Source organism: Coregonus clupeaformis, chromosome 10, assembly GCF_020615455.1.
Source record: "Coregonus clupeaformis isolate EN_2021a chromosome 10, ASM2061545v1, whole genome shotgun sequence".
Classification (NCBI taxonomy): Eukaryota; Metazoa; Chordata; class Actinopteri; order Salmoniformes; family Salmonidae; genus Coregonus; species Coregonus clupeaformis.
In genome coordinates, this window is record NC_059201.1 from 21,205,129 (window position 1) to 21,228,561 (window position 23,433).

General features: G+C 43.9%; 1 protein-coding gene across 5 annotated transcripts; it reads left to right on the forward strand.

Annotated features, from left to right (window-relative positions):
* Positions 1-19,070: 19,070 nt before the first annotated feature.
* LOC121575338 (proteasome subunit alpha type-5) lies at positions 19,071-23,041 on the forward strand. 5 transcript variants are annotated; one of them, XM_041888341.2, is made up of 10 exons: positions 19,074-19,167; positions 19,483-19,527; positions 20,051-20,117; positions 20,231-20,357; positions 20,710-20,777; positions 21,472-21,579; positions 21,725-21,783; positions 21,965-22,067; positions 22,323-22,409; positions 22,647-23,041. In XM_041888341.2, the coding sequence occupies exons 2-10, from the start codon at positions 19,499-19,501 to the stop codon at positions 22,722-22,724; spliced, it is 726 nt and encodes a 241-aa protein (XP_041744275.1). In that variant the 5' UTR covers positions 19,074-19,167; positions 19,483-19,498; the 3' UTR covers positions 22,725-23,041. The 5 variants fall into 5 exon arrangements, with proteins under 5 accessions (XP_041744279.1, XP_041744275.1, XP_041744276.1 ...); XM_041888342.2 differs by having other exon boundaries at positions 19,136-19,229; XM_041888343.2 differs by having other exon boundaries at positions 19,149-19,203.
* The last annotated feature ends 392 nt before the right edge of the window (positions 23,042-23,433 follow it).

The window sequence follows — 23,433 nt, forward strand, 5'->3', positions numbered from 1 at the left end:
TGCATCTTGTATGCAACAAGGCACTAAAGTAATACTGCAAAAAAACACAGCAAATGAATACACTTTTTGGCATTAAATCAAAGCTTTATGTTTGGGGCAAATCCAACTCAACACATCACTGAGTAACTGCCTCCTTATTTTCAAACATGGTGGTGGCTGCATCATGGTTTGGGTATGCTTGATATTTGCATATACTAGGGAGTTTTTCAGGTAAAAAAAATGGGATGGAGCTAAGCAGAGGCAAAAATCCTAGAGGAAAACCTACTGCTTTACACTAGACACTAGGAGAGGAATTCACCATTCAGCAGGACAATAACCTACAACACAAGGCCAAATCTACACTGGAACTGCTTTCCAATAAGACAGTGAATGTCCCTGAGTGGCCAAGAAGGCCTGTAAGCCGCAATGCGTTTGTGCGTTTTATTTTTGCTATGCAGTAGACACTAAAATAAAGGCTTTTTAACTTTTCCTTTGATTTGTTTTAAAGTATGATGGTTTTACAGAGCTGCAACTTGGTCGCTATAAGTTATACCCCATTCTCCGATGAGCACCTATCTTTGTCTTCATACTTGATGCCAAAGCAGCGCTCCCCTTTTTGCACTTTGGCCAAGTTAAGTTTTGACTTAAATATGCTTGAAAATCTATGGCAAGACTTGAAAATTGCTTTTGAAGCCATGATCCCCAACATCTTGACAGAGTTTAAATAATTATAAAGAGAATAATGGGCTAATATTGCACAATCCAGGCATGTAAAGCTCTTAGCTGTAATCGCTGCCAAAGGTGTTTAGAACATGTATTGACTCAGGGAGCTGAATACTTATGCAACTATATATTTGTTATTTAATTTCTATCAATCTTTAAAAAAATAATAACACAATCTTCCACTTTGATTTAAGAGTATTTTGTGTAGATTGTTCACAAACAAATGACAATTAAATCCATTTTAATCCCACTTTGTAACACAATAAAATGTAAAGAAATCCAAGGGGTTTGAATACTTTTGCAAGGCACTGTACATAACCAATATGTAATGTGCAATGCAAACCCTGCATAGAGGAAACGCCAGAGGTTCACAAAATGGGGCAAAGAAATATGGTTTATTGTATACATTTTGAATTGAGAAATGCTTGCCTGTTTCATAAAATGTGGGTGCATTTTATAGTCCTGTACTCTCTCATCTACAAACCCCAGGCTTCTCTGTCAACTATTAACCTGGATAATACATAATTTATTGATGAACTCCAATCAGTATTTAATTGGTTAAAACCTGCTATAGTTTAAAGCATGTGTTGCAGCTCAAATTGATGCCTTTTGATCTATTGTCTTGTATGTAATAGAATACAATCTACAGCAGGGTTACTCAGTCCTGCTGGTTTGTAATTCTTCCCTGACAGAGACGAAAGAGCAGCATGTGGCCCTCAGTGAGTGGAGCTGTACACCCTCTACTCTAACACCACTAGCCTTTCTCTTCTCTACTCTGCTCAGTGGTCACTTCTTCCTCATTCCAAACCTCATCCTGGTTTCAGACTAGAGACCTGGTTGTTTTTACTTTCCCTATTCAAAGGCCATGGTTTGGCAAGTCCCATCACCCTTCTGTTTCAGTTCAGTTGTTACATATTAGCCAATAGGAAAATCTAATTGCCGTTTTTTCCTGACTATATATCACCTGTTGCTATGCAAGGCGAGGTCACATTGAGATTGCCAGGAAGAGGTGTACAGTGATAATGAAGCACAGTAGACTATAGAGAACACTAAGGCTGAGGTAGGAGGACCATAGTCTCCCTCTGCTGGACACAAGGGTCCATTACTACATGTTTGTCCATTTCCTTCACATAAAATCCACATGATTTCACCATATTAAGATTAGGGTTAAAAATCTGTGGTTATATTGGGATTTTGTATGGGGATAATTTCAAATCCTACTACATGCTGTACTCAACCCTGTTCAATGGTTAATACACTGATTTACTTAAGAACCTTGACCTCCTCATCTCCCATAATAACCGCTGCAGCTGTTAATCAACTCTGTGATCCGATACTCAGGTTGAGACCGATGACTTGTGTTATCTTCCAGAGCTAATGTATAGGCTTTAGCTCAGTGGGTTAACATGGTATTAAGGCGAGCAGATAACATGACAGGTACTGACACAGTAAATTGTAAATACACGTAGTGTATGTGCATTCATCAGATTTTACAGGTGCAGGCAGGGCATATGCAGTGGTGTAAAGTACTTAAGTAAAAATACTTTGAAGTACTGCTTAAATAGTTTTTTAGGGTATCTGTATTTTACTTTACTATTTATATTTTTGACAATTTTTAATTTTACTTCACTACATTCCTAAAGAAAACAATATACTTTTTACTACATACGTTTTCCATGACACGCAGAAATACTAGTTACATTTTGAATGCTTAGCAAGACGGGAACATTTTCCATTTCACACCCTTATCAAGAGAACATCCCTGGTCATCTCTACTGCCTCCAATCTTGTGGACTCACTAAACATTCACATTATTTAGCAGATGCTCTTATCCAGAGCGACTTACAGTAGTTAGTGCATTTTCATACTGTTCCCCTATGGGAATTGAACCCACAACCCTAGCGTTGCAAGAGACATGCTCTACCAACTTAGCCACACGGGACCAGAATCACACATGCTTCGTTTGTAAATTATGTCTGACTGTTGGAGGGTTCCCCTGGCTCTCTGTAAAAAAAGAAAAAAAAAGAAAATGATGCCATCTGGTTTGCTTAATATAAGGAATTTGAAATGATTTATACTTTTACTTTTGAAACTTAAGTATATTTTAGAAATTACATTTACTTTCAATACTTAAGTATGTTAAAAACCAAATACTTTTAGACTTTTACTCAAGTAGTATTTTACTTGGTGACTTTCACTTTTACTATTAAGGTACATTACATGACCAAAGGTATGTGGACACCTGCTTGTCGAACATCTCATTCCAAAATCATGGGCATTAATATGGAGTTGGTCCCCCTTTGCTGCTATAACAGCCTGCACTCTTCTGGGAAGGCTTTGCACTAGATGCATTGGTAGCGTTCTCCTGGCATCTGCCAAACCCAGATTCGTCCGTCGGACTGCCAGATGGTGAAGCGTGATTCATCACTACAGAGAATGCGTTTCCACTGCTCCACTCCAGCCGACGCTTGGCATTACACATGGTGATCTTAGGCTTGTGTGCAGCTGCTCGGCCATGGAAACCCATTTCATGAAACTCTTGAGGAACAGTGCTGACGTTGTTTCCAGAGGCAGTTTGTAACTCGGTAGTGAGTGTTGCAACCGAGGACAGACGATTCTTACGTGCTACGTGCTTCAAAACTCAACGGTCTCGTTCTGTGAGCTTGTGTGGCCTACCACTTTGCGGCTGAGCCGTTGTTGCTCCTAGATGTTTCCACTTCACAATAACAGCACTTACAGTTGACCGAGGCAGCTCTTGCAGGGCAGAAATTTGACAAACTGACTTGCTGGAAAGGTGGCATCCTATGACAGTGCCACGTTGAAAGTCACTGAGCTCTTCAGTAAGGCCATTCTACTGCCAATGTTTGTCTATGGAGATTGCATGGCTGTGTACTCAATTTTATACACCTGTCAGCAACGGGTGTGGCTGAAATAGCCAAATCCACTAATTTGAAAGGGTGTCCAGATACTTTTGTATATATAGTATGTCTTTACTTTTACTCAAGTATGAATTGGGTACTTTTTCCACCACTGGGCATGTGACAGTATGATAATACTTGACGGAAAAGAAAACACTCCCATACTGTTAAAGGCCCCCAAAGAGCAGACTTTGGGACCATCTTTACAGTGAATCCCTGTGAATGCTAAACAGCTCAGACCAAAGAGGGAAACAACCTGCTGAGACAAATCAATCTGGAAAAGTCCCCAATGCTCTGAAACCACACTCTCTCACCGTTTAACCAATAGGCTTGATGTTGAGTGTTTTATCGCTAGTTACTAGGGGAAAGATTTTATTTGAATGAAAGATTTGTGGCACAAGAGAAGGATAGGAAGAAGCTTGTAGTCCTAGTAGACAGACTACTGAAAGCTTCTCTTAGTACTGGTAGTAGAAGTAGAAGTTCAGGTAACTGCCAAAATAAAGGAAACACCAACATACTGTAAAGTGTCTTAATAGGGCGTTGGGACACCACGAGCCAGAACAGCTTCCATGCATCTTGGCATCGCTTCTACAAGTGTCTGGAACTCTATAGGAGGGATATGACACCGTTCTTCCACAGGAAATTCCATAATTTAGTGTTTTGTTGATGGTGGTGAAAAACACTGTCTCGGGTGCCACTCCAGAATCTCCCGTAAGTGTGCAATTGGGTTGATTGATATCTGCTGACTGAGACGGCCATGGCATATGATTTACATAATTGTCATGCTCATCAAACCATTCAGTGATCACTGGTGCATTGTCATCCTATGGGGGCATACCCAGCTAACAATTCTACGGATCAAGAACGTTTTTGTTATGGTACTCATAATGTTACCCTAATGTTTGAGTATCCAGTTCTGTTAGTTAGGGGAACATTCTATCTATAACATTTTTGCATGTTTTGCTGTAAGAATTCCCATTCCCTTAATGTCCAGAACATGAGAACATACCCAGAACGTGGTTACCATGTTCTCAGAAAATATTATATATTAATGTTCTAGACACATTTCATGAGAATGTTGCAAGGTCATGCATGTGTCCAGTTCTTTGGATTAGGAGAATATTCCATCATCGTCCCACCAAACATACACAGGACATGGTTGCCCAGTTCTCAGAATATAAGATGTTAATGTTCTAGAAATGTTTCATGGGAACGTTGCAAGAACATTTCTTAGTATCAGTTGTCAGGACGTTGCCTGATGGAACCAAAGAAACGTTCTCCCCAAAAAAATATGTTTCATTACACATCAGGCCTTGTTACTGTTGCCGAGCCAATCAAGGCACTGATTGGTGAACCACTGATCCATTCATAGCTCTTTGTCTGTTGGCAAGGTTAGGGATACTCACACAAAGTGTTTTTAACATACAGTGTTATCAATTTACATATTTGACACACTTGAACATGTTTAATTTATACAGTCATTATTATTCAACATCTTCTCACCTGGCATTTGAACTGACAACCACTTGGTTCACAGTTCTCTGATCTTCCTGCTACGCCACGTCATGTATTTGTTAATCTGATTATTCTCATCATTGATTTGATTTAGGCTTACTTAATAAAACATTTTAAGGGCTTTCAGTATAGTTGTCTAATGTTGGTGGGGCATGTTAACCTGTTTTAAAGATACTCCTGAATCACTATGATCAATAAAACAAATTATTGAGTGTACTTTTAACAGAGCTGAGATTTACTTCAAAGTGCATTCACCCTATTGCTTACACCTGTCACGTCTATTCCCGCTCCGGCGCTCGACGTCGCTGGTTTACTAACCACCGGTCATGGCAACCCATCATGATGCACACCTGGCAACCCTTATTACGCACACCTGCACCTCATCATGAGGCACACCTTGACTTCATCACTACCCTGATTACTTCCCCTTTATCTAGCACTCCCTAGCATCACTCTTCAGGCAGTATTGGTTCAGTTTTCATGTCCAGAAGCTGCTCTTGTTTTGTTACGCACCATGTATGTTATTGTTAAACTCACCATCTGCTCCTGACTCACTGCATTACAGAATACTGCCTCTGAAATTATGGAAGCAGCATATGATTACACCATCTTCCAGATGGTCGAGGAACAGGGTCATCTACTCCAACACCACGACCAGCTGGCTCTACTGGGTACGACCATGAAGGAGGTCCTCCGTGTTCTCCACCGCCTTGACACCACCAGCGAGGTTCTCCATACCTCTGACGGAGGGCCTCCTACCATGGGTCGTCACAGTGAGCCAGCCCCCCAGCCTACCCAGCCGTCGGTCCAGGTCAGCGATGCCCGACTTTCCCTTCCGGAGAAGCATGACTGTATTCCATCGAAATGCCGTGGCTTCCTACTCCAGTGCTCCATCTATTTCGCCTATCAGACGGGAGCCCCCACCACAGAGAGGTCCAAGGTGGCCACTGTCATTTCCCTGCTGACGTTGGAGTGGGCTACGGCCGTCTGGAGGACCAGGATGCCAGTAACCCCACCATCTCCTGGTCAAAGATGCGTATCACCGCCTGGGGACCAGCACATCGGTGGAGGGTCCTGGAGTGTCCTCCAGTCCATCAAGTGGTCCTCCTGTATCATTGGCCCCATGTTTTGGGATGTAGATGTGAACATCCACCAGGCTCTGGAGAGGGAACCCCCACCTGCCCTCCTAATTACCGGATCTCATCCTCTTCACATTTCCCTCCCCTGGACATCGAGGGAAGCCCCGCCTATGCCGTCAGATCCCTCCTGGACTCCCGACGTAATGGGGTTTGGCTTCTGTGAGGGGTACGGTCCAGAGGAGTGGTGTTGGGTTCCGATGGACGACATTCTAGATCCCAACATCATCGAAGATTTCAACCTTCGCCGACCGGCCCGCTCCTCGCCCTCAGGGCCATCCCGCTGGGGCCCTAAGCAACCGCTTATGCCTAGAGCCGGCCCTAATCAGATCAGCTTGTTTCTAGCATAAAGCATTGTGGACCAAAGTGCTGTTATAGATCACTTTATATAATCAGACCCTTTTATTTTACTTAATCTTTACCTAACAAGGGGTAGGCCTGTGCCTTTTGCGTTTTCCTTAAAACGTAGGACTATGGCATACCCTCTCATACCCCCTCAATTCGAGTCTTGGTTTTAACTTAACAGCCCTTCACTGACACGGAGGTAGGCTATTTAAGAGTGCATGGTGGGTGGAGGAATTGACTGACAAATCTATGGATATAGCAGCCCATAGCCTAATTTCATCTGTCAAACAGGTAGGCCTACCTATCATTTCTTAAATATGAAGAAATAGGCTCCAACACAAAGCCCTCTTGTCAGTAAAGTATAATTAAAATGAAGACTGTTGAAACTAATTATGCCTACTTTCAGCACCATGAGCTGTCCATTTCCGATTGATTGTGCTGCGGCTGCTGCTTCAAGTTTCAGCACTACAACGTAAGTAACTTGAATCTGGCTTATTGTGAGGTCAATAACTCTGATAAATACATAATGGGCAAGAAACATATTGTTTTTAATAAAATCAATTATAGTAGTAGCAAGCTATCAAAGTTGACCTCAAACTCTCAAATTCGGAAGAAATGTTTGACCTTCCTCCTGAACTACCAGCGTAGCCTTACACAGCACAGCCATTGGTTAAGCAGCACACAAAAAGAGCAGAGCAGGCCGGGGCTCAGGGTTGGAATATACATTGCAGTGTGTAATGCAGCCTAGTTTTATTTACACCATCCCAGCATCGATCTTAGAAATATAACTTTGCTCTGTGATTCTCAGAGCATGCACTTCGTAGCCTATAGCCTATAGGATATGGATCATTTGATTGAGACCAAATGAAAAACTAAATAGCCTATAGGCGCACTTGACATTGCACGCCCAGCGGAGAATCAAGTCAAATGTATTTATAAAGCCCTTTTTACATCAGTAGATATCAAAAGGCTCTGAGGGGTGGCCAGTCCTCTTCTGGCTGTGCCGGGTGGAGATTATAAGAGTACATGGCCATTTAGGCCAGATCGTTCTTCAAGATATTAAAATGTTCATAGATGACCAGCAGGGTCAAATAATAATCACAGTGGTTGTAGAGGGTGCAACAGGTCAGCACCTCAGGAGTAAATGTCAGTTGGCTTTTCATAGCTGAGCATTCAGAGGTCGAGTCAGCAGGCGCGGTAGAGGGAGAGAGAGAGGGGCACGACAAGGTAGCACATCCGGTGAACAGGTCAAGGTTCCATAGCTGCAGGCAGAACAGCAGAAACTGGATCACCAGCATGACCAGGTGGACTGGGGACAGGGACAGCCAAGAGTCATCAGGCCCGGTAGTCCTGAGGCATGGTCCTAGGGCTCAGGTCCTCCGGGAGGGGAGAGAGAGAGAGATGGGAGAATTAGAGGGCACATACTTAAGATCACACAGGACACCAGATAAGGCATCAGAATTACACCAGGTAGGACTACTGACCCTAGCCTCCGGCACATAGACTATTGCAGTATAGATACTGGAGACGACAACACTGTGGCCCCGTCCGGCGATACCCCCGGACAGGGCCAAGCCCGAAGGGGCACAAAACCGGACAGGAAGATCACGTCAGTGACTCAACCCACTCAAGTTGAGTATAGCGAAAAAAGCCTGGCACGACGTGATGCACCCCTCCTAGGGACAGCATGGGATAGAACTAGTAAGCCAGTGACTCAGCCCCCATAACAGGGACAGAGGCAGAGAATTCCAGTGGAGAGAGGGCAGCCGGCCAGGCAGAGACAGCAAGGGTGGTTCATCACAACCCTGGGCCAGACTACACTCAATCATAGTACCTACTGAAGAGATGAGTCTTCAATAATGACTTAAAAGTTGAGATTGAGTCTGCATTTCTCACATGGATAGGCAGACCACTCCATAAAAATGTAACCCCATAGGAGAAAGTCCTGCCTCCAGCTGTTTGCTTAGACATTTTAGGAACAATAACGCCTTGATCATACCGACAGTGTCATTGTGCAAAATGGTACGCAGCATCATCTGGATATGTATGCAACAAAAGTTCAACATTCACCTTCTGCTATCATTTCTGTCAAGCCATCTACTCATACAGTTTGATGCATACGTTCGATAAATCCAACGTATGCACCACACAGAACGCACTGCAACTGCCTCTGCAACGCAATGCTGCAAGGCAAACGCAGCGTTCCATTGGAAATGAATGTACTTCTGGTTTACCAAAATGCAATGACGCTATCGGTGTGATCGAGCCGTAAGGAGGCCTGCGTCTTGTGACCGTAGCGTACGTGTAGGTACTGTATGTACGGCAGGACCAAATCGGAGACATAGGTAGAAGCACACATCGATACATAGCCTAATAAGCAACTCATTCTAAAACACTGAGAAATATTGACATTTCATCCATTACAAATTACATGACCCTCCCCTGGACTAAATTTAAAAAATACTAAACCCTCCCCTTGACTGAAATTGAAGAAACATGACCCTCCCCCATTTTCCTCCAGGTAAACATTCTGTAAATGTCAATTCCGTCCCTCATCAATATTTATTAATTATATCGTATTTTTGAAATTATTAACTCTATCATCTTTTTTTACATCTACACGGCATATTCCATGTAAAACAAACATGTCATTGAGAAACTAATTGTAATTAGATCAGATAGGTGTATTGTGACTGTAATGACATAAACATATATTGCTAAGAATGGAAGTATACAGTGGGGGAAAAAAGTATTTAGTCAGCCACCAATTGTGCAAGTTCTCCCACTTAAAAAAATGAGAGAGGCCTGTAATTTTCATCATAGGTACACATCAACTATGACAGACGAATTGAGAAAAAAAATCCAGAAAATCACATTGTAGGATTTTTTATGAATTTATTTGCAAATTATGGTGAAAAATAAGTATTTGGTCACCTACAAACAAGCAAGATTTCTGGCTCTCACAGACCTGTAACTTCTTCTTTAAGAGGCTCCTCTGTCCTCCACTCGTTACCTGTATTAATGGCACCTGTTTGAACTTGTTATCAGTATAAAAGACACCTGTCCACAACCTCAAACAGTCACACTCCAAACTCCACTATGGCCAAGACCAAAGAGCTGTCAAAGGACACCAGAAACTAAATTGTAGACCTGCACCAGGCTGGGAAGACTGAATCTGCAATAGGTAAGCAGCTTGGTTTGAAGAAATCAACTGTGGGAGCAATTATTAGGAAATGTAAGACATACAAGACCACTGATAATCTCCCTCGATCTGGGGCTCCACGCAAGATCTCACCCCGTGGGGTCAAAATGATCACAAGAACGGTGAGCAAAAATCCCAGAACCACACGGGGGGACCTAGTGAATGACCTGCAGAGAGCTGGGACCAAAGTAACAAAGCCTACCATCAGTAACACACTACGCCGCCAGGGACTCAAATCCTGCAGTGCCAGACGTGTCCCCCTGCTTAAGCCAGTACATGTCCAGGCCCGTCTGAAGTTTGCTAGAGTGCATTTGGATGATCCAGAAGAGGATTGGGAGAATGTCATATGGTCAGATGAAACCAAAATAGAACTTTTTGGTAAAAACTCAACTCGTCGTGTTTGGAGGACAAAGAATGCTGAGTTGCATCCAAAGAACACCATACCTACTGTGAAGCATGGGGGTGGAAACATCATGCTTTGGGGCTGTTTTTCTGCAAAGGGACCAGGACGACTGATCCGTGTAAAGGAAAGAATGAATGGGGCCATGTATCGTGAGATTTTGAGTGAAAACCTCCTTCCATCAGCAAGGGCATTGAAGATGAAACGTGGCTGGGTCTTTCAGCATGACAATGATCCCAAACCCACCGCCCGGGCAACGAAAGAGTGGCTTCGTACGAAGCATTTCAAGGTCCTGGAGTGGCCTAGCCAGTCTCCAGATCTCAACCCCATAGAAAATCTTTGGAGGGAGTTGAAAGTCTGTGTTGCCCAGCGACAGCCCCAAAACATCACTGCTCTAGAGGAGATCTGCATGGAGGAATGGGCCAAAATACCAGCAACAGTGTGTGAAAACCTCGTGAAGACTTACAGAAAATGTTTGACCTGTGTCATTGCCAACAAAGGGTATATAACAAAGTATTGAGAAACTTTTTTTATTGACCAAATACTTATTTTCCACCATAATTTGCAAATAAATTCATTAAAAATCCTACAATGTGATTTTCTGGATTTTTTTTCTCATTTTGTCTGTCATAGTTGACGTGTACCTATGATGAAAATTACAGGCCTCTCTCATCTTTTTAAGTGGGAGAACTTGCACAATTGGTGGCTGACTAAATACTTTTTTCCCCTACAATCTCTGCTGCAGCCCAATATGGCAACGGGAGTATGGGCGAGTGGGTGTGTCAAAAGGAGTGGGTGTATGGAAAGCGAATCAGCTAATTGTGCACATTTGTTGCCACTCAAGACTGTTATGCGTGGCTGATTGGGCTGCACCATGAGTCGATAAGCTGGCGATCAGTGCTCCGGTGCCTGCCGACTTGAAATGCTTCCCAGTGGGTATCAACCCAAGATAGACCACAGCCTGTTGTTTCCAATGGGAGCAAATTAATCATAATGTTCAGAACAAGCAAGGAGGTGGGCAGAGCTAAGCAAGAGATAGTGAGTTCCTATTGGCACGTTCTAGCATGTATTTGCATATTTTCGTTAGGGAACGCCTACTCTGTGAATTGCGCGTGTCCAATAACTCAATTCGCCCTTGCACTCCTTCTAAACAACGGCATTTTTTAAAACTTTGGCAAAGGATAAAGTCTACAAAACGCAGTCCACTCTGTTTGATACAGATTCTAGTTTTGGAAACAGAAAACTATATGGAGATCAAATGTTTCATCGATGAGAAAATGTGCAGAATGTCAGCCAAAATCCATCTCGCTCCACTTCTCCCACTGCCGGCCACTGGGCTTCCTCTCATCACCATATTTCTTAGTGAGTGGGAATGCCAACCGCATGCTTCACATTTATACATCAGGTGAAACATCTGGCTCATTGTTCTATCTGTGACTTTCCTTTCGACACACCCACTCGACCATACTCTGGTCGCCATATTTGGATGCAGCTACCCCCTTTTCTAAGAATGTGAGAGTAGAGTGACTCCCCTAGCCAACAGCACCTATGACGAATACCCTAACCACTGTCCCAATAAGGGATATCTCTAGGGCATGTGCTTATTGGGCCAGTATAGTTAGGCCCTGTCCAGAAGAAACTCTAGCCCCTCCTCCTTAGGCATTTATGTAGATGATACAAGAGGTTGGTGGCAAATTAATTGGGGAGGAGTGGCTCTTGGTAATGGCTGGAGCAGCATGAGTGGAATGGTATCAAATACATCAAACACATGGTTTCCATTTATTTGATGCCATTCCATTTGCTCCGTTCCAGACATTATTATGAGCTGTCCTCCCCTCAGCAGCCTCCACTGGCCTAAATCAAATAAATGATGAGAATTGTCAGATTAGTCAATACCTGACATGGACATGGTGGCGTAGCGAGATGATCGGAGGACAGTGAGGTTGTGAGTTCAAATCCCAGATGAGGAAATGTTGAATAATAATTTCTGTAAAAATGAATATGTACACTACCGGTCAAAGGTTTTAGAACACCTACTCATTCAAGGGTTTTTCTTTATTTTTTACTATTTTCTATGTTGAGGTCGGGGGATTGTGGAGGCACTCCATCACTCTCCTTCTTGGTAAAATAGCCCTTACACAGCCTGGAGGTGTGTTTTGGGTCATTGTCTTGTTAAAAAAGAAATGATAGTCCCATTAAGCCCAAACCAGATGGGTTGGCGTATCGCTGCAGAATGCTGTGGTAGCCATGCTGGTTAAGTGTGCCTTCAATTCTAAATAAATCACAGACAGTGTCATCAGCAAAGCACCCCCACACCATAACACCTCCTCCTCCATGCTTTACGGTGGAAACACACATGCAGAGATCATCCGTTCACCCACACCGCGTCTCACAAAGACACAGCGGTTGGAACCAAAAATCTCAAATTTGGACTCATCAGACAAAAGGACAAATTTCCACCGGTCTAATGTCCATTTCTCGTGTTTCTTGGTCCAAGCAAGTCTCTTCTTCTTATTGGTGTCCTTTAGTAGTGGTTTCTTTGCAACAATTTGGCCATGAAGGCCTGATTCACACAGTCTCCTCTGAACAGTTGATGTTGAGATGTGTCTGTTACTTGAACTCTGTGAAGCATTTATTTGGGCTGCAATTTCTGAGGCTGGTAACTCTAATGAACTTATCCTCTGCAGCAGAGGTAACTCTGGGTCTTCCATTCCTGTGGCGGACCTCATGAGAGACGGTTTCATCATAGCGCTAGATGGTTTTTGCGACTGCAAATTTTCCGTATTGACTGACCTTCATGTCTTAAAGTAATGATGGACTGTCGTTTCTCTTTGCTTATTTGAGCTGTTCTTGCCATAATATGGACTTGGTCTTTTACCAAATAGGGCTATCTTCTGTATACCCCCCGACCAACTGATTGGCTCAAACGCATTAAGAAGGAAAGGAATTCCACAAATTAACTTTTAAGAAGGCACACCTGTTAATTGAAATGCATTCCAGGTGACTATATCATGAAACTGGTTGAGAGAATGCCAAGAGTGTGCAAAGCGGGCATCAAGGCAAAGGGTGGCTATTTGAAGAATCTCAAATATAAAATATATTTTGATTTGTTTAATGTACAATGTAGAAAATAGTAAAAATAAAGAAAAACCCTTGAATGAGTAGGTGTTCTAAAACTTTTGACCGGTAGTGTATGTCAAAGACTTAAGTTGAAAAACACTGTATGTTAAAAGCATTGTGTGAGTATCCCTAACCTTGTCAACAGACAAAGAGCTATGAATGGATCAGTGCTTCACCAGTCAGAGCCTTAATCAATCACATTTTATTTGTCACATGGCCAAATGCAAGAGTTGTAGACATTTCTGTGAAATGCTTAGTTATGAGCCCTTTCCAAGCAATGCAGAGTTTAAAAAAATAAGTGAATTAGGAAATAAAAAATGTAATAAAAATAGTTACACAATAAATAACAATAACGAGGCTATTTACAAGGAGTATCGATGTTATAATACTTATGATTTGTTGCCACAAATGGTTTGTTTACGTTTCTACGGTTGTGGCTAGATGGAGTAGGTCTACAACAGCTCGATCTAGTGGTCGTGTCCGGACTACAGTTGTTGACAACTGTAGTATTGTAGCTAAGCCTAACCCTTTTCCTAACCTTAAACTAATTCTCCTAACCTACCACGTTAATTATCCTAACCTGCTGCGTTAGTTTTCCTAACCTGACACGTTAATTCACCTAACCTGCTATGTTAATTATCCTAATCTGCCACGTAAATTATCCCAACCTGCAAATCAAGCGACAAATCATCAATATCACCACACTGGGCGAGATTAATCAAAACCCCTCAGTCACAAAAGGAGGCTCAGGGAAATAAATTATTAAACATATAGTTGGCGTTATTTTCATGAAATAAACAGACACAGTGATTTATTAGACATACAGTGATGATTTAAAATACAAAGAAAGAGACTGCATGGGAGCTTTAACAAACTACAACCACCGCACACTTCTTATTCTGAGAACTGGACTCATCCTCCTGTGAAGGGAGCTTAGTTGGTGATGGTAGTAGTAGGATTTTACCATAGACTGTATTAAGGTTTTTTTCGGCAGCTAGGCGTAACATAGGTCATAAGCACTCGGATAGCAGTAGTGGAGATGGTGTCAGATCAGTCGGTGTTGAGCGACTGTGAAAAAGGCTACAGAGACAAGCGGGACCACAGGAACTTCTGTCATGAGTATGGGGAAGCACTGCCTCTAGCTAAGCTGGAGGACACAGCCTTCTGTTTCGAGTGTGTGGAATGGAAGAGGAAAAATAAAAAGAAGGTGTTGAAAAGAGTGAGGAAAGAAGAGGCTGAGTCTGAATTTGATTAAATGGCGATAAAAAGGGAGATGGTGGTAAGTACAAACAGAGGAAGAAGTACGCCAGACCGAGTTATGGAAGTGAAATGGAAGTGAAGGTGGGCAATTTAAAGGAGGTGGAAGGTGTTGCGAAGAGCTTCAAGTCCAAGCCTTGCGTCGATGGACATGATAAAGAAGAATCTGGTCCAATAGGAGTGACATTTTTGGAGAAAGTGGATCCTTGCCTTTTGGCGGATCCATTTATGTTTTCAGGGTGGGTGGGGTTAAGGAGTTGGGTGCAGTTGAATCAGTGAGGGTAACTCGTAGTGGACTTGTGATTTTTGTTTGTGTTTCTTCTGCCCAGAGGGAGTGGGCGCTCCGTGTCACGTAACTTGGGTCAAGATCTGTTTCTTGCTTTGCTCTTAGGAACAGGGCGCCCGTTAAGTGTGGAGGTGGAGCAATTGAAGTTGAAGATTCCCGGTGTGTGACGCCCGCCGTTGTGTGCGACGCAGACCTGGTGGTGAGCGTAGTGAAACAGAGGAGTCACTGTCAGTCCTTTTGAGGTTTGAGTCTTTACCCAACAAAGTCTAGTTAGGATATATCAGTTATTTACCTTTTATTTCAGTATCTCTATGCACACTCACACAAACTGTCACTCCAACACACACACAAACACTCATTTTGTCACTCACACATACAATTATACTGACTCTACACACCCGCACACCGACTCACATGTAAGCTGCTGCTACTCTGTTTATCTTATATCCATTTACATTTACATTTACGTCAATTAGCAGACGCTCTTATCCAGAGCGACTTACAAATTGGTGCATTCACCCTATAGCCAGTGGGATAACCACTTTACAATTGTTTTTTTTTTTGGGGGGGGTAGAAGGATTACTTTATCCTATCCCAGGTATTCCTTAAAGAGGTGGGGTTTCAAATGTCTCCGGAAGGTGGTGAATGACTCCGCTGTCCTGGCGTCGTGAGGGAGCTTGTTCCACCATTGGGGTGCCAGAGCAGCGAACAGTTTTGACTGGGCTGAGCGGGAACTATGCTTCCGCAGAGGAAGGGGAGCCAGCAGGCCAGAGGTGGATGAACGCAATGCCCTCGTTTGGGTGTAGGGACTGATCAGAGCCTGAAGGTACGGAGGTGCCTTTTGCCTAGTCACTAAAGTATCCCTGCACATGTAAATATGGTGTTGGAACTGACTTTTTAAATACAGTGCCTTCGGAAAGTATTCAGACCCCTTGACTTTTTCCACATTTTGTTACGTTACAGCCTTATTCTAAAATGGATTAAATTGGTTTTTTCCCTCATCAATCTAGACCTGAGGCATACAATGTGTTAGCATAGCCTATGTGTATGTTACGTTGGCTATGACATGCTGTGGCTGTGGGGTTTGAGTGTCTTATTGCCTATTGGTCCACATATCGGTGACCCGATCCTGCAGGTTCATGCTCTACAAAATTTGCAGAGTACGACCCTACCTTACACAGAAAGCGGCACAGGTCCTAATCCAGGCACTTGTCATCTCCCGTCTGGATTACTGCAACTCGCTGTTGGCTGGGCTCCCTGCCTGTGCCATTAAACCCCTACAACTTATCCAGAACGCTGCAGCCCGTCTGGTGTTCAACCTTCCCAAGTTCTCTCATGTCACCCCGCTCCTCCGCACACTCCACTGGCTTCCAGTGGAAGCTCACATCTAACACAAAACCATGGTGCTTGCCTACGGAGCTGTGAGGGGAACGGCACCTCCTTAACTTCAGGCTCTGATCAGACCCTACACCCAAACGAGGGCACTACGTTCATCCACCTCTGGCCTGCTAGCCCCCCTACCTCTACGGAAGCACAGTTCCCGCTCAGCCCAGTCAAAGCTATTCGCTGCTCTGGCACCCCAATGGTGGAACAAGCTCCCCCACGACGCCAGGACAGCGGAGTCACTGACCACCTTCCGGAGACACTTGAAACCCTACCTACCTGGAATAGTATAAAAGTAATACTTCTACTCCCCCCCCATAAAAAAAAGAAGGTTGACGACATCCGATCCTCGTTTGTTAAGTCAAATGACACTGCTGGTCCTGCTCACACTGCCCTACCCTATGCTTTGACTTCTTTCTCCAGATAAAATCTTGCGACTTGTGACGGCCGGCCGCCCAACAACCTGCCCGCTTGACCCTATCCCCTCCTCTCTTCTCCAGACCATCTCCGGTGACCTTCTCCCTTACCTCACCTCGCTCATCAACTCATCCTTGACCGCTGGCTATGTCCCTTCCGTCTTCAAGAGAGCGAGAGTTGCACCCCTTCTCAAAAAACCAACACTCGATCCTTCTGATGTCAACAACTACAGACCAGTATCCCTTCTTTCTTTTCTCTCCAAAACTCTTGAGCATGCCGTCTTTAGCCAACTCTCTTGCTATCTCTCTCAGAATGACCTTCTTGATCCAAACCAGTCAGGTTTCAAGACTGGTCATTCAACTGCTCTTCTCTGTGTCACGGAGGCTCTCCGCACTGCTAAAGCTAACTCTCTCTCCTCTGCTCTTGTCCTTCTAGACCTGTCTGCTGCCTTTGATACTGTGAACCATCAGATCCTCCTCTCCACCCTCTCAGAGCTGGGCATCTCCGGCGCGGCTCACTCTTGGATTGCATCCTACCTGACCGGTCGCTCCTACCAAGTGGCGTGGCGAGAATCTGTCTCCGCACCACGTGCTCTCACCACTGGTGTCCCCCAGGGCTCAGTTCTAGGCCCTCTCCTATTCTCGCTATACACCAAGTCACTTGGCTCTGTCATATCCTCACATGGCCTCTCCTATGATTGCTACGCAGACGACACACAACTAATCTTCTCCTTTCCCCCTTCTGATAACCAGGTGGCGAATCGCATCTCTGCATGTCTGGCAAACATATCAGTGTGGATGACGGATCACCACCTCAAGCTGAACCTCGGCAAGACGGAGCTGCTCTTCCTCCTCGGGAAGGACTGCCCGTTCCATGATCTCGCCATCACGGTTGACAACTCCGTTGTGTCCTCCTCCCAGAGTGCGAAGAGCCTTGGCGTGACCCTGGACAACACCCTGTCGTTCTCCGCTAACATCAAGGCGGTGACCCGATCCTGTAGGTTCATGCTGTACAACATTCGGAGAGTACGACCCTGCCTTACACAGGAAGCGGCACAGGTCCTAATCCAGGCACTTGTCATCTCCCGTCTGGATTACTGCAACTCGCTGTTGGCTGGGCTCCCTGCCTGTGCCATTAAACCCCTACAACTCATCCAGAATGCCGCAGCCCGTCTGGTGTTCAACCTTCCCAAGTTCTCTCACGTCACCCCGCTCCTCCGCACACTCCACTGGCTTCCAGTTGAAGCTCGCATCTGCTACAAGACCATGGTGCTTGCCTACGGAGCGGTGAGGGGAACGGCACCTCCGTACCTTCAGGCTCTGATCAGTCCCTACACCCAAACGAGGGCATTGCGTTCATCCCCCTCTGGCCTGCTGGCCCCCCTACCTCTGCGGAAGCACAGTTCCCGCTCAGCCCAGTCAAAACTGTTCGCTGCTCTGGCACCCCAATGGTGGAACAAGCTCCCTCACGACGCCAGGACAGCGGAGTCACTCACCACCTTCCGGAGACACTTGAAACCCCACCTCTTTAAGGAATACCTGGGATAGGATAAAGTAATCCTTCTACCCCTCCTTACCCCACCCCAAAAAACAAAAACAAAAAAAAAAACATACATATTGTAAAGTGGTTATCCCACTGGCTATAAGGTGAATGCACCAATTTGTATGTCGCTCTGGATAAGAGCGTCTGCTAAATGTCGTAAATGTAAATGTAATGTCATTTAGCAGACGCTCTTATCCAGAGCGACTTGGGAGGCATTGGATCAGCGTTCTTGTGGCGTCTCCTGTTAGTACCTTTTATTTAGGGAAGCTAATGATCCATCATGTATGACATTCCTGGGAGTGTGTAAACTTTATTTTTTTATTACCATAGCATTTTTCTATGTTCTCTATAGTTTTGTACTTGAAAATGTATCAATTGACCAATTCGGCCACTTGGAGGACACTTGGGTACATTTGGACAAACTTGTGAGGGACACATAGGAGACTTCATACTAAATATTATGTAGCTCTCATTCTTGAATGTATGTATCAGTCTGAAACTTTGCACACACACTTTTGCCCTGTTGTGGACAACATCTAAATTATCCCCAGCTTCCTATCTCAATGTATGGCCTTTCTTTTGCATTTCAAAGATGATGCAATAAAAATTGAAAACACATGTTTTTTGTTAGTTTTATCTTTTACCAGATCTATTGTGTTATATTCTGCTACATTAATTTCACATATTTCCTTTCAAATATTATCAATAATATACACAACCTTGCTTCAGGTCCTGAGCTACAGGCAGTTAGATTTGGGTATGTCATTTTAGGTGCAAATTGAGATGAATGGTCCTATCCAGAAGAGGTTGACCTCACAGAAGGAGAAGAAGAAAACTAGGCGGAACATAACTTTCCTGGAGTAGCATTTCTCTCTCGGTGTGTTTGAAGACGCACAAACTTCCTGCAGAAAAAATCGAACTCATTCAAGGATCTAGAGCTGGAGGTAGTAGTACACTATTCTCATTCTTGACTGCCCAAAGTAAGATTTGTAATGTGAAGCCAATGGTATGTTCTACTATAGTTGAATGATTCATACATAATGTTGTAATAGTGTCATCGTGTGTACCCAAGAATTGTGGTTTGCTAGCTTGGTTGCTAGCTAACGTTAGCTAACTGAACCAAAGTCGGTGTTACATCAAAATGTGTCCTACCTAGCTGCACGTTTCCGCACGCGAGATAGCGCTGCATTTTGTTTTAATTACATATTCCCCATTTTCTGTATTCAGTTGTCTCTACGACAATATTTTATTGTTTACAGATATAAAGTCCTTAAGATGTTTTTGACCAGATCGGAGTACGACAGGTAAGACTTGGAACTCCGTCTCGTCATGACACCACTGTCAACAGGCTAGCTAACGTTACAGTAGCTATCTAGCCACAATGGCATAGCTTGCCCAAATATTTTTATAACTAAACCATAATATGTGGCTTGCCCGTACGACAACACAGGTTAACTCGCCAAAGTCGCCATCTATAAGCTAACTAGTTTAGCTTAGTTGGCTAACAGTAGGTGGTTCGTGCACTTGTTGTGCATGGTAAACATTTGCGTGTATGAATCCTTCTTTACCGGTGTAGTGGCATGCTGGCTAATGTTGGGAAACTAGCTAGCTACAAAATGTATTTCACTCAGCTAATTTGAAATGTTAGTGCTCCACAGTCTGGTGTATTTTGTACTAAGAAATTAGCTACCTCACTACCTCCATTCTTCTAGAAAGCACTAACTAACATGCTAAAAACATTGTATGGCTGGCTACATTCTTAACTTTACTGACAGAATAGCTAGGTGTTGGAACTTTAGGACACTAAATCATCTCATCTTTTTTCAGAGGAGTAAACACATTTTCTCCAGAGGGACGACTGTTCCAAGTGGAATATGCTATTGAGGCTATTAAGGTATTATCAAAACATGATGCAATATCACAAGAACATGGAAAATAGGCAACGGCGCGTCATCTCTATATATTACTATCTAACAAGATTTTGAACACACTCCTGTTCTCTCACAGCTGGGCTCCACAGCCATTGGCATCCAGACATCTGAGGGGGTGTGTCTGGCCGTGGAGAAGAGGATCACGTCTCCTCTGATGGAGCCCAGCAGCATCGAGAAGATCGTGGAGATCGACACCCATATCGGTAAGCAGCCAGAGCAGGGACAACTCACTAGGCAGGGACAGACACTGTCAAACAACACACAGAAGTGAACGCTCATATTAGAGCTCAGGTTGTTTTAGAAGTTACATGACCTGCCCCTGGTCTATGGAGTAAACCAAGTGTTCAGTCATTCTTCCTGGGGAAATTAAGGTAACTAGATGAAGCGGTTAGTCAGATTTATTTTGATAGGCTTTTTGTATCAGACATTATTGTTGAGATGAGCATTCCACTTTGTTCAAAAGAGGCCTTGTATAGGACATGTTTCAGACAGTCTGATATTATTCAAAGTTGTTTGAACTTTTCACCTAATGCTGTCTATCTCCACTCCTGAAAGGTTGTGCTATGAGTGGCTTGATAGCTGATGCCAAGACTCTTATCGACAAAGCAAGAGTGGAGACACAGGTATGTGCAAGTCACGTGTCAAACTCATTCCACGGAGGGCAGAGTGTCTGCAGGTTTTCACTCCTCCCTTGTACTTGATTGATGAATTACGGTCACTAATTAGTAAAGAACTCCCCTCACCTGGTTGTCTAGGTCTTATTTGAAAGGAAAAACCAGCAGACACTAGGCCCTCCATGGAATAAGTTTGATACCCCTGGTGCAAGTGATGAGTGAGCTTAATTCAAGTACAAGGGTGCGTTCAGTTCGCTTGAACGTTTGCTACGTTGCAGAACGGTTTGTACTGAACAACACGTTTTCCCAAAGCTTTCTTGTATGTTCTTGAAAAGACTGAAATACATTTGCTCCGTTCGGTGGGTGTGCCCGGGTGTGGCTTGAAGCAATGAGTGATGTTTTTAAGAGCAGTGGTGCATTTTGAACCCACAACCCAAACCCTCACGGTTTTTCAACTGGTCGTTCAGTACAGCACCGTTTCTGTTCAATTGAACATTCTATTAAGTTTTTATGTATAACTCAGCCCTGGTACATATTCAACCTAAACATTCCTACACTGTTGGGGCGAAAATGAACAGCTGACAAATGTTTGCACTTATGAGATGCACACTACAACTACTGTCGTCATAGTTCCTCAACTACATAATATGTATGGCATTTTAGTTCCTTGCTTTTTAACCCTACTCTGTTTGTCCCCTTCCAGAACCACTGGTTTACCTACAACGAGACCATGACAGTGGAGAGTGTGACCCAGGCCGTGTCTAACTTGGCCCTGCAGTTTGGAGAGGAGGACGCAGACCCTGGAGCTATGGTTAGTAGAGGGGACAAAATCCTGCGCTCAGACCAATTTAATGATCATTCATCAATGTTGAAAGCACTTTTTCAGTTATCACTTATTTCTCCTACCGCTGTGAGTTGTCACACTGTAGTCATTCCCTGTGGTTCTTTCCCCTCAGAGCCGACCCTTCGGTGTAGCGCTTCTCTTTGGAGGACTGGACGAGAAAGGGCCCCAGCTGTGTGTTACGTTTATTTTTTACATTTTTATATGATAGAATTGGTTTGTGCTAAATCTCTCACGCCTCACTTTTAATCCAGAACCTGTGCTGATTTTTCATCAGCAAATATAAAAACCAAATCTGCAGTCTTCATCAGTTAGAAAACTACACCCTCTTATCTTCCAACTTTTGTGTGTGTAGGTACCACATGGATCCGTCGGGCACCTTTGTCCAGTGTGATGCACGGGCCATCGGCTCTGCCTCTGAGGGAGCCCAGAGCTCTCTGCAGGAGGTCTACCACAAGGTACCACGACCCCCCTCCTCTCCTAACCACCATCCTCTCCTGTCACTTTCCACTCCATCACCACCTCTCCATCACCCACCAACCTTCTCCTTCATTACTTCCTTCTTCCCTCCATAACCCACCATTCCTTTTTCTTCTTCCTCTCCCACCATAACTCCACCAGGTTGCTAGTTCACGTTTCACACAGTTTCTATCCTATCACAAGCTCTTTATTAACCATGATCTCTGTTTTCTAACCCTGGCTGTCCTCTCCAGTCCATGACGTTAAAAGACGCCATCAAGTCTTCCCTCACCATCCTAAAGCAGGTGATGGAGGAGAAGCTGAATGCCACCAACATCGAGGTGTGACTCTTGCTTTTGACCAGTTCTTGGCCTACCAATATTGGAATATTGTTCACACACATCTTTGGGTGCTTTGTCGCTGAGAAATTCAGGTCTGCTCAGCCTCAGTCCTGGAGGGACTAATATTCCTGTTTTACTGCTGTGCCAGCTATCGTTAGGGTGATGGACAGCAATGAACCACAACATATCACTCATCACATATGTGTTTGTGTGCTAACCTGCTTTCCCCTCTCTCAGTTGGCCACAATAGAGCCAGGCAAGACCTTCCACATGTACTCCAAAGAAGAGCTGGAGGATGTTATCAAGGACATCTAGAGCAGAGTGTGGGGCTCTTGTGGACCTAGTCAGCGCAGAGGAGAGCTAATCCACCCAGGCTCTGAGGATAACCACACAGCAACAACTATGTTTCCCATCAGCACTCTCACTCGCTGCATTCATTAGTTCCTTGTGTGGATGGGAGGCAACTCTTTAATGTTGTATTTTAAATTCATTTCTTGTCTTCATACTGCAGATTTCTACTGTTCAGTACAGGCATCAGTCAGATCAGTGCTTAGAGCTGAGTGACATAAAAAAATGGGGGTACTTTTTGTTACGGATCCATGCGAAAATAAAACAGTTGTATTCTAAAAATAGTGGTTTGTGTTGTTGCCTCTGGTGTGTACTTTGATGGTTTCATGAACAAAATCATACAGGTTGGTGAGGTTGACTAACTTGATCTGGTTTTGTCTGCCAGGAGGGCGTAAATATTCCACAGAACTTTGCTCCAAATGGGAAGAACCAGGAATGAAAATACTCATCTACAGTCCAATGAAAAGCCATTTCAAAGAATTCTCAACCAAACATCTTTCTAGGCGTCTCATTTTAAAATGCTCCACAATCAACTTTTCTGTTCTGTGCACCAGATGAACTGCACACATGTCGCCTACGTTTGGTAGTCTAAATCAGGGGTACTCAACTACTATTTGAGAAGGTCCAGTGACACATTTCCTAGGTGGCAAAGGTCCGGATGGATATCGTCCTTTAT

Excerpts from the sequence above, each read along its gene's own strand:
- LOC121575338 (XM_041888341.2), top strand. The coding sequence starts at position 19,499 with ATGTTTTTGACCAGATCGGAGTACGACAG. Across the intron at positions 21,784-21,964 it reads GACGAGAAAGGGCCCCAGCT|GTACCACATGGATCCGTCGG; the intron begins GTGTGTTACGTT and ends TTGTGTGTGTAG. Across the intron at positions 22,068-22,322 it reads TGCAGGAGGTCTACCACAAG|TCCATGACGTTAAAAGACGC; the intron begins GTACCACGACCC and ends TGTCCTCTCCAG.